The 12,455-nt window shown below is 42.5% G+C and overlaps 1 protein-coding gene across 5 annotated transcripts in view; it reads left to right on the top strand.

Annotated features, from left to right (window-relative positions):
• Positions 1-12,455, top strand: part of RABGAP1L (RAB GTPase activating protein 1 like) — a 426,173-nt gene that overhangs the window by 311,776 nt on the left and 101,942 nt on the right. For all 5 annotated transcript variants that reach the window (XM_075320137.1, XM_075320138.1, XM_075320141.1 and 2 more), the window contains one exon: positions 2,953-2,994. In XM_075320137.1, the coding sequence (XP_075176252.1) occupies positions 2,953-2,994 (42 nt within the window). The remainder of the gene's footprint in view (positions 1-2,952; positions 2,995-12,455) is intronic.

The raw sequence follows: 12,455 nt of genomic DNA, 5'->3' as shown, positions 1-12,455 counted from the left end.
CGTTGTTGTAATGGCTGCATTAAATATATCCCCATAAAAATTATATAAAACCAGTTCAGCCGCTCCTGCCTGTAGTTTGCAGCATTTGAGTTCTCTTGACAAGCTGTCAATAAGGCTAGCCATACATGTAATGGTCTGCTGTACTACCAGCCATAACCCCACCTGTCAGTCAGAGACATATTGTGCAAATTAGTCCCAAGCATTTTGTTATATTAGTCTAATCGGGAACAGCATAGCGAATTTACAGCGCTGAGTCGATTTAATGTTCATAAGAGGCAGGAGCTGCAGGGTGGATGATAATCCAAGAGATTAAGAAGTAACCTGGAGAAAACCGTGCAAGACAAATTGATGGTGATAATACACACAGTGGTGTCACAGTACACACAGGGATAATACACACAGTGATGTCACAGTACAGGGGTAATACACCCAGTGATGTCACAGTACAGGGATAATACACCCAGTGATGTCACAGTACAGGGATAATACACACAGTGGTGTCACAGTACAGGGATAATAATACACACAGTGATGTCACAGTACAGGGATAATATACACAGTGATGTCACAGTACAGGGATAATACACACAGTGATGTCACAGTACAGGGGTAATACACACAGTGATGTCACAGTACAGGGATAATACACACAGTGATGTCACAGTACAGGGATAATATACACAGTGATGTCACAGTACAGGGATAATACACACAGTGGTGTCACAGTACAGGGATAATAATACACACAGTGATGTCACAGTACAGGGATAATACACACAGTGATGTCACAGTACAGGGATAATACACACAATGATGTCACAGTACACACAGGGATAATACACACAGTGATGTCACAGTACAGGGGTAATACACCCAGTGATGTCACAGTACAGGGATAATACACCCAGTGATGTCACAGTACAGGGATAATACACACAGTGGTGTCACAGTACAGGGATAATAATACACACAGTGATGTCACAGTACAGGGGTAATGCACACAGTGGTGTCACAGTACAGGGATAATATACACAGTGATGTCACAGTACAGGGATAATATACACAGTGATGTCACAGTACAGGGATAATACACACAGTGGTGTCACAGTACAGGGATAATAATACACACAGTGATGTCACAGTACAGGGATAATACACACAGTGATGTCACAGTACAGGGATAATACACACAATGATGTCACAGTACAGGGATAATATACACAGTGATGTCACAGTACAGGGATAATACACACAATGATGTCACAGTACAGGGATAATACACACAATGATGTCACAGTACAGGGATAATACACAGTGATGTCACAGTACAGGGATAATGCACACAGTGATGTCACAGTACAGGGATAATGCACACAGGGATGTCATAGTACAGGGATAACACACACAGTGATGTCACAGTACAGGGATAATGCACACAGTGATGTCACAGTACAGGGATAATACACAGTGATGTCACAGTACAGGGGTAATGCACACAGTGGTGTCACAGTACAGGGATAATACACACAGTTATGTCACAGTACAGGGATAATATACACAGTGATGTCACAGTACAGGGATAATACACACAATGATGTCACAGTACAGGGATAATACACACAATGATGTCACAGTACAGGGATAATACACAGTGATGTCACAGTACAGGGATAATACACCCAGTGATGTCACAGTACAGGGATAATTCACACAGTGATGTCACAGTACAGGGATAATACACACAGTGATATCACAGTACAGGGGTAATGCACACAGTGATGTCACAGTACAGGGATAATACACACAGTGATGTCACAGTACAGGGATAATACACACAATGATGTCACAGTACAGGGATAATACACACAGTGATGTCACAGTACAGGGATAATACACACAGTGATATCACAGTACAGGGATAATACACACAGTGATGTCACAGTACAGGGATAATACACACAGTGATGTCACAGTACAGGGATAATACACAGTGATGTCACAGTACAGGGATAATACACACAATGATGTCACAGTACAGGGATAATACACACAGTGATATCACAGTACAGGGATAATACACACAATGATGTCACAGTACAGGGATAATGCACACAGTGATGTCACAGTACAGGGATAATACACAGTGATGTCACAGTACAGGGATAATACACACAGTGATGTCACAGTACAGGGATAATACACACAGTGATGTCACAGTACAGGGATAATACACACAGTGATGTCACAGTACAGGGATAATACACACAGTGATGTCACAGTACAGGGATAATACACACAGTGATGTCACAGTACAGGGATAATGCACACAGTGATGTCACAGTACAGGGATAATACACACAATGATGTCACAGTAGATAATAATAGAAAATTTGAAGTTTCTATTCAGATTCTGCTCCAAAAACTCCTGAAAAAACAGTGTGCACAAACCTTAACATTAAAAGCCACATACTGAATTTCAGAATAAAGTGAACATTTCATTTTTTTACCATAAAGTGAGCACTGTATAAATGAAACCCAAACTATAGTAACGGAATTGCGCGTGTTTCTTTCTATTCCACCCACAAATAATATTTTCTTTATTATGTTTTAGAGTAAATTAAAGGGTGCCAATAATAACACAACTTGTCCCACAAAATTCATGCCCCCTAATGGCAATGCAATATGGAAATTATAAACGTTATAGCCCTTCAAAGATCAAGATGAAATAAAAGAAAGAGAAAAATGATAAAATTATCTGCGGGAGAAAGGGATTAAATGGGGTGACGAGTTATTAGGGTGTCTGTACTTTCTGAAGTTGCAGTTATTAACTGCCATAGACAGGCAATGCCATATACAGAGGGATCTGGAGGGATTTTAGCAGGGTACTGTTCATTTTCATGACTAATTGTAGTGACTTTACAATTCTCATTAACCCTTTCTTCCTTTTCTCAGGGTCTGACTATCATCTTCCAGGTGGCACTGGCACTTTTGAAGGTATGTATAAATCCTGATGTAATAAGAGACCTGTATATCACATATGCTGTTTTACATGAAACCAACTTTCCAAAATTTTCTTAAAGGGCATATCCAATAAAAAAAGCATATACCAAAATAGTTGATAAAAGTAAGATTGCAGGAAGTACGAACATTGAGTCCCTACTAGTGATGGGCGTACTTGCAAATAATCGGGACCGGCGGATCTAACCGGATTATATGGTCCTCGTATAAGTCCTGGAGACCAGCATCCAACACGTAAAAATGGTGGTAGAAGGGATAAGGGAATTGGAGCAAGCGCTTCATACTTGAGTCTCCGGCGCGGCTGCAACTGCTTCCACACCGCTCACTTTTTTCCCGGTGCCGCTCATTATTGCTCATCCATGTTCACTGCTTAAACCGCGTACCGGTAGTCCTGGCGTCCGTGATAGGCTGCAGTCAGACGCGCCCCAAGGCCTGTGTGACATCATCTGACTGCTTGGCATCACAGATCCTGTCTGTGGGTCAATGTAAATTGGAGTAAAAATAAATAAAATTGGTGTAGGTCCCCCCCATATTATGATACCCAGCACAGGTAAAGCATATGACTACAGGCTGCAGCCCCCAGCCGTGCGCTTATCTTAGCTGTGTATCAAAACAAGAGGAACCACATGCATTTTTTTTTTTAAATAAATATTTAAAAAAACGTTGTGTGGTTTTCCCCAATTTTGATACCCAGCCATGATAAAGCTCGACAGCTGGGGGATGGTATGCTCAGGCTGGGGAGACCCATGATTACTGTGACCCCACAACCTAATAGTAGCAGACTGCAGCAGCCCGGAAATGCTGCATCCAATAAATGCAACAGTCCTGGTACTTTACCCGGCTCTTCCCGATTGCCCTAATGCAGTGGCAATCAGGGTAATAAGGGGTTAATAACAGCTCACAGCTGCCACCAAGCCCTAGATTAGTAATGGGAGGTAAAAATAAATAAACACAAACACCCAAAAAATCCTTTATTTGAAATAAAATACAAAAATAATCCTCTTTCACCTCTTTATCAACCTCCAAAACACCCAGGTCCGACGTAATCCATACAAGGTCCCATGATGATTCCAGCTCTGCTACATCTGAAGTCACAGGGAACAGCCTTAGAACATAACCGTCCGCTTTAAGCTTCAGGCAGAGAATGTCCGAGCAGCACAATGAGCGGTGATGTCACTCAGGTCAGTTGCAGTCACAGCTGGAGTCTCATGGTCCTTCCACCTGTGATCTCAGGTAATATGACCTCAGTAAACTTAGTGACCTCACCTCAGGTGAGACCTGCATCTCCTGGTAAAAAAAAAACAAACACTTTTTTTGCCTAGGTTTGGTACTGAAATTTTGACACCATATTCATGCACCCAATCTACACCTCATGGAGAAAAACAATGCATCAAAACTACATGCTGTATGATGCAGTAGTGATGCGTTTTTTGCCAGGAGGTGTAGATTGGGTGTAGAAATATGGTGTAAGCATTTCATCACCAAATTTGCATCTCTTGGCAAAAAATGCAAAAAAAAAAGGTTTTGACGTCGTTTTGGTGCAGTTTTCTGCCAGGAGGTGCAAATTTGGTGCTGAAATGTCTGTACCAGATTTCAGCACCAAAATTGCAATTGATGGCTAAGAAATGCAGATTTGGTGCTGAAATATCTACACCACATACCTACACCCAATCTACACCTCCTGACAAAAAAAATGCATCAAAAATGCATGCGGTGTGATGCGGTAGTGATGCAGTTTTTTTGCCAGGAGTTGTAGATTAGATGCAGTAATATGGTGTAGATATTTCAGCACCAAATCTGCATATCTTGGCAAAAAAAATGCGGTTTCTGCCAGGAGATGCAGGTCGGTGAACCTGAGTTTACTGAGGTCACCTGGGTCAGTTTACCTGCGATTACAGGTGGAGTACTTTGGGATCCTCCAGCTGTAATCGCAAATAGCCTGAAGGATGTCACCTCTCATTGCGCTGATCATTCTCTGCCTGATGTTACAGCCTGTGGTCACGTTCTATGGCCGTGATTTCAGATGTTGCAGGACTGGAATCATCGTGGTACCTCATGTGGATTACGTTGGATCTGGTTGTTTTGGGGATTAATAAAGGGGTGAAAGAGGGTGGGGGTTTTTTGTATTTTAATTCAAATAAAGGATTTTGGTGTTTTATTTTTTTTTTCCACTTACAGATTAGTCATGGGGGGGTCTCATAGATGCCTCCCATTACTAATCTGGGGCTTAGTAGCAACTGTGAGCTGTTATTAACCCCTTACTACCCCGATTGCCACCACATCACGGAAATTTGGAAGAGCTTGGTAAAGTGATATGGGACTGGCTCATCTAATGGATCTGACAATCAAGATGGCTGCAGCCTGCAGTTTTAGGCTGAGGGGGCCCAATAAGCATGGGTCTGCCCAGCCTGAGAATACCAGCCCCCTGTTGTCGGGCTGGGTATCAAGATTGAGGGGGACTGCACGCCGGATTTTTTTTATTTATTTTTTTAAATTTTATAAAAAAAAAAAAAAAAAAAGCGGTCCCTTTTATTTTGATAAACAGCCAAGATAAGCACAAGGCTGGGGGCTGCAGCCTATAACTATGAGCTTTTACCTCTCCTGGGTATCATAATATGGGGGACCATACGACAATTTTTTTTTTTTTTTTTAATAAATTTATATTTACACCACGATATAATGCCACAGACCGGGTCTGTGATTGGTTGCAGTCAGACGCTGTCACACAGGCTGGGGGTACGTCTGACTGCAACCAATCACAGATGTGAGGACTGCTGGTGGGCGGGGGAAGCAGTTTGTTTGGATTAGCGATAATGAGCAGCCCCGGAAGAAGAATGAGTGATCTTTTTCTTTTTTTTCCTTTTTTTTTTTTTTGTATTTCCTGAGTTACCGGAGCTGAATCATTAGCCGTGATTCCCTGAGAATTCCAGGCCTGGTTCTGGCACTTGGGTACGTTTGAAACAGCGCGGATCTGGACTTTACACTGTCTGCCAATCACCAGTCCCTACTGATCATAAGATTGGAGGCCCAGAATTACCTGCACAAAGAGGCCACCTGTAGTGAGCATGTGCAGTTCATAGGAGTGGTTACACATGCTCACTACTGTTCAGTAACATCCTTTGGGCCCCCTGTTCTTGGCATTGATGGGATTTTCAGCAGCCGGCTCGCCGCATTGATCATACCTTTTATCAACTATCCTGTGGCTGGGGGATAAATGTTGTTTTGGTGTCACACAGGTTTGAATGTGAGATTGAGATTATGCAAAAGAATAAGGCTGGATCTTGATGTCCGTAAAACATGGCCCGAGTATGGAGAGTGCTATCCGGACCGGCTGCGGGTAACGGATACCTCCTTTACCCCAGGTCACTTCCCACAGTCGGTGGATATATACCGCTGAAGGTTTTATTGACTACATTACATTGCACAATGTTGCATCTCTCCCAATCTGGAGAATTAATGAATACCGTTGATTTATTTATTGTTTAGCTCCATCGCTCCTGGCCTTAAATACATTATAAATGCAAAGTATGGAAAACTTGGCCACTGCTTTCTCCTTATTCAGCACTGTACCTTCCTGCATCAGTAAGTCCAATACATACAATTAGCAAAGTTACTTAAAGGGCTTATTTCCTCTTCTTGGAGCCGCCAAACCCCAGGGGGGTACCTTACTGTGAGACAAGTCTGCTTGCTGTATGGGGGGGATAAGTTATGTCTTTGTGAGGAAGGTGCAGATCAGGAAATACTGAGTTTATGCACTTATGTGCTATGTAACATCATTATATGCTTATACAGTGCCGCACAGGACATTATTATATATGAATGGAGATGATCTGGGGTGCACTTTGTGTTCCTGCTTTAGTTGATGTACCATGTCTAGGTCTTCTCTTGGCTTGATGGCGTCTTCTCTTGGCTTGATGGCGTCTTCTCTTGGCTTGATGGCGTCTTCTCTTGGCTTGATGGCGTCTTCTCTAGGCTTGATGGCGTCTTCTCCTGGCTTGATGCCGTCTTCTCCTGGCTTGATGCCGTCTTCTCCTGGCTTGATGCCGTCTTCTCCTGGCTTGATGCCGTCTTCTCCTGGCTTGATGCCGTCTTCTCCTGGCTTGATGCCGTCTTCTCCTGGCTTGATGCCGTCTTCTCCTGGCTTGATGCCGTCTTCTCCTGGCTTGATGCCGTCTTCTCCTGGCTTGATGCCGTCTTCTCCTGGCTTGATGCCGTCTTCTCCTGGCTTGATGCCGTCTTCTCCTGGCTTGATGCCGTCTTCTCCTGGCTTGATGCCGTCTTCTCCTGGCTTGATGCCGTCTTCTCCTGGCTTGATGCCGTCTTCTCCTGGCTTGATGCCGTCTTCTCCTGGCTTGATGCCGTCTTCTCCTGGCTTGATGCCGTCTTCTCCTGGCTTGATGCCGTCTTCTCCCGGCTTGATGCCGTCTTCTCTCGGCTTGATGCCGTCTTCTCTCGGCTTGATGGCGTCCTCTCTCGGCTTGATGCTGTCTTTTCTTGGCTTGATGGCGTCCTCTCTTGGCTTGATGGCGTCCTCTCTTGGCTTGATGGCGTCCTCTCTTGGCTTGGTGCCGTCTTCTCCTGGCTTGGTGCCGTCTTCTCCTGGCTTGGTGCCGTTATCTTCTCTAATTCCCCATGAAGAATATATTTCCCATGATTACTTCAATATTAATCAGGCACCAATCAGCTATTGGGGGCTCTGTACATATTGTCATAGCTAATGTTTTGCCGCAGTCAGGGTTACCTGAAATAGCTCTGCACCAATAAAAACTACAGTCTCGCAACTATCATAAAATTAAAACGTTTTTTTTTTCTTAAAAAGCAGTTGTTTTTTTACAATACAAAAACAAGAGTCAAACAGATGTAAGTGTGGGAAAAAAAAGATGGATTTCTTAAAGTACAAGATTTATTGTCTAGGCTCAGAACTAAAATAAATAAAGTGCCATTACACCATAAATCACTTCAACAACCACACTTCAATATAGTTATAAAATACCTGCCTATAGCATATAGATTAGGGAGCATGTACTGTGTCTTTCCCAGCCCTGACGTGTGTTTCGCATTTATGCTTCCTCTGGGGGTTCTGAGATAATCTTACCTGTCATACCTTATATATAGGGCCTACATGAATATAAACGTGTATGGCCCATGTATATCATGGCTGCATCCTGACACTGCTCCATATCCGGCATTATGCCCAGAGCATTCATTCGCCTCAACACAACTTATCTTGGCATCATGGGCATACACAGAGATGGGTGTTAGGTGCCAGAAGTAGTCAGGTCAGGTCAAAACCACAGCGTACATGCGTACTTAGTGGTGAGTGGAAGGAATAGCAGTAAACCTTAAAATTCACTCCGTAATCCAGTGACTTGTGCAGTGATGAATAAAACCCACAAAAAATATGGTGCAAATGTACAGCGCAATGCATGAATCAACCTCAATTATTAATCATCTCTTGATAATTAAAATGCTGGAAAAGACTAGACATGAACATAAATCAATAACAATCTACATGAGTCATATACATTTCACTGATTATAGTAATGTGACATATAACACTGTAATATAGTGACTATAAGTAGTATAGCATAGTAAAAATACTCAACGGGTATATTCCCATATGACATTTTTGCAGTTTTGTTTTTTTTACCCATTGGCCAAAATGCTTCGTTTTCAGGTACCAGCAAAGTAAAAGATTTTTTTTTAAAATAACCATGCCGCATTTTTTTAATTTTATCTCGTAATACAAGCAAAAAGGCCGTCAAAGTGCTCTTCAAAATGCGACACAAATGCTCATATTGTATGTAGCATTTTTCCTACATCTGTTTTGTGTTTTTTTTGGAGCAGAAAAAAAACCACTGCAAAAACCTTATGCGAGCATACCTGTACAGAAGGTAAAATATTAATAAATATTTAACCACGCCATATTTCATGTGGTGTACTTCCCATGATGACTCATGATGATGACTGCCTTTATAGAGGGAGTAAAGTCTCATTACGTAGTATAGCTGACAAAATCAAATTAGAAGGTAAAACTAGTTGGATAAATGGTGCACTCGCCCCTCAAATGAGTCTACTTTATTTGGCAGGTTACATAGTATGAAAAGTCTGCATGAGTCAGGAAAGTTTTATAGCTCTGCAGCTAAGTATTTATTGTATGGACTTCTATTATATAAATGGTGTCTTATATAAAGCAAAAATTACATTTAGCTGTGTAGGGTATATACAGAGGAACAAGTAGGGTGCCATTGAATGGGGAGGGGAAATGTCTGAGAGCTGCCAGGAGGGATCTAATAGGGAGCTGATGTCATCCTGTAGTGGTGATGTCATCCTGTAGTGGTGATGTCATCCTGTAGTGGTGATGTCATCCTGTAGTGGTGATGTCATGCTGTAGTGGTGATGTCATGCTGTACTGATGATGTCATCCTGTAGTGATGTCAGAAAGAAAATCAGAGGCATAGGTGCATGTAGTGGACTGACGGTCACAGCTGAGATCACATGACACTGCTGCTTTTAATGAAGGGGGGTACTGTATGGATGAACTGGAATGTCACAAATTGCTTATCTAGAAAACTGCTGGTGAGTTACATTATATGTGCAAGAAAATTTTCTGGGAATTCCGGCTTATGATTTGAAACAGACACTTGCAAAATTAAAACAGGAAAAAAAATATAAAGGAAAAATAAAGAAAATTATAATAAAGCAAGCGCTTCATATTTACCGAGTCTCCAGCGAGGCTGTAACTGCACCCGCGGCCACACACTCACTTCCAGGGCCGCTCATTATTGCTCATCCATATGCACTGCTTTTCCCGTCCACCGGCCATCCTGGCATCTTTGATTGGTTGCAGTTAGACATGCCCCCCAGTCTCTGTGATGAGTGGCCGCAGGAGCAGTTACAGCCGCGCCTCTGTAGGTATGAAGCGCTTGCTCCTATCCTGCTATCCCTTCTACCACCATTTTTTAATCACTGGATTCTGGTCCCCATAAATTTATATGGGGACCGGCATCCAGCCAGAAACCTGGAACCACTCCCGAGCCAGAACTGGTTATTTTTTTTTTTATCGGGTTAGACCCACCGGTCCCGGTTATCGGCGAGTCCGCCGCCCAGCACTACTTATGACAAGTCTAGGGCTGCTTTTTGTGGAAATGATCGGGTTTATTTTGGGAAGCATTTTGGAGCTTTTAATAAGTTGTCCAGTAATAGACAGCACCTTTAAGATCTCGTATAACCAAACCCTGACAGCCTTCAGCTTCCAGACTTCATATCTCCTTGCTATTATTATTATTTATTACTAGAGATCCATTGACATGCCCTTTGTGGAAATATTTTTTAAAACCCTCTCCATACGAGGGAAGATTGGATTTATTTCCTGTTTATTAGAGGGATTACATCCCGGGCTCTGACAGTAAATGATGTATTTTCCCATATGACAGTGAAGCTCAGTGCAGCTATTTTATATCTGATCCAGTCTCGTAGCAAACCGAACTCTAATTACCATACTTCTCATGGAAAAAAATAATGGAGCTGCGCCATCAAGGCCGAATCGGGAAGTATGTGGACTTTCCTCCTTTACCTTCATTTTAATAACCAATAAAAGCTAAAGCTGTGGAGATGCATTTAAAGGGAACCTGTCACCAGATTTAACGACTATAAGCTGTGGCCACCACCAGTGGTCTCTTATATACAGGATTCTAACATGCTGTATATAAGAGCCCAGGCCGCTGTATAGAACATAAAAATGACTTTATAATACTCACCTAAAAGGCTTCTTCTGAAGCCTGGGTGCATGACGCGTCCTACGTCATCCACACAGGCCGGCATTGAGGTCCCACTCATGCGCACTACAATGCTTTTGATCTGCCCTGCTCAGAGCAGATCAAATTGCGCCTGCGTAGGACCTCAATGCCGGCCTGTGTGGATGACGTAGGAAGCGTCATGCAACCAGGCTTCAGAAGGAGGAGGACAAAGATGGCCGAAAGAGGAGGCTCCGGACCCGGAGAATGGAGACACCCATCTGACCAGTCTGCACCGACCGTTTAGGTGAGTATTATAAAGTAATTTTTATGTTCTTCTGGGTTCTTATATACAGTATGTTAGAATCCTGTATATAAGAGACCACTGGTGGTGGTCGCAGCTTATAGTCGTTAAATCTGGTGACCAGTTCCCTTTAACTCTGAGTGGAGCAAAGAAAATTCGGACGGGGGTTATTGTATGATTGTTTCATCCCCTGCCCATGCCGGAACAAGGCTCCTGCCACACGGGTAGATATTCTACCTGTGACAAGCAGCAGGTGATAATATAGCGCTTCAGTTGGCTGTCGTTCAGCATTTTTTTACATGCAGCAATCATCGGCATCTGCTAATGGGGCGGGACGATTGTTCCCATGATTGTTTATGCCCATACAGTTTGCATACGTTTAAGAACGCATGCCACGATTTCTAAAAATTTGAAAAGTCTACGCCCAGTGTTAAAGGGCCTTTATGTTTTAAAATATTTTTATTAGGGATTATATAACCTATATGGGAAAGGTCATGTAAAAACATCATATTAATTTGTAATAAGTCATATGATTTCTTACAAGTAATAAACAATTGTTGATGGATAGGGAAGGAGGAAGAGAAGGGGAAGTTAGAATGTGAAGGATTGCAAAAGTTTAATAGGGAAACAGGCAAAACAAAAAAAGGGGGGTGAAGGGGAATGGGGAGCAACAAGGGAGTAGGAGAACCATATATCATGAATCCTTAAAAAGAAAGGAAAATATCATAGCTATTTATAAAGAATACAATTACACACTAAAAAAAACAAACAAAACAAAAAAAACTATGTACAAAATTTCTGAAACCACTTTGGCAAATAAAGACCAGAAGTTTGAAGTGATCAAATGAAGGAGGAGATTTCTTTCAGGCACGGGGAGCAAGCTGACCAAAATACATGAAAAACAAACCGGTTAGAAATTACGATAGACCTTGCTGGTAGCTGTAAAGGGCCTTTATGGTTACATTCACCTTGGCCCATTTCCACCTCCAAAACAGGTTGAATTGTGCATTATCATGAACTATTGGACTGCAAAGGGCCCATATAATGTTCTTGCACAGGGGCCCTTTTCTGTCTGTGTCCACCAGTGCGTAGGACCCTTAGGGCCCACATACACTTGCGCTATTTTGACGCAAACGGAATCCGTCACTAATGTAGTACAGTTCATTTATTTACAGTGGAAGCGCGACATCATGTGGCCACAAGCGGGTACTGCATGACACACACACGCGCCATAGTAACGCCCTTCCACTGTAAATAAATGAACTGTACTACATTAGTGACGGATTCCGTTTGCGTCAAAATAGCGCAAGTGTGAAACTAGCCTTAGATATACACACCGAGCTCACATCCAGCCTGTATTACTGGGAGGGACACTCCCACATTGAAATAATCGGAAA

Source organism: Anomaloglossus baeobatrachus, chromosome 8, assembly GCF_048569485.1.
Source record: "Anomaloglossus baeobatrachus isolate aAnoBae1 chromosome 8, aAnoBae1.hap1, whole genome shotgun sequence".
Lineage (NCBI taxonomy): Eukaryota > Metazoa > Chordata > Amphibia > Anura > Aromobatidae > Anomaloglossus > Anomaloglossus baeobatrachus.
This window is presented reverse-complemented; position numbering and strand designations above follow the sequence as displayed.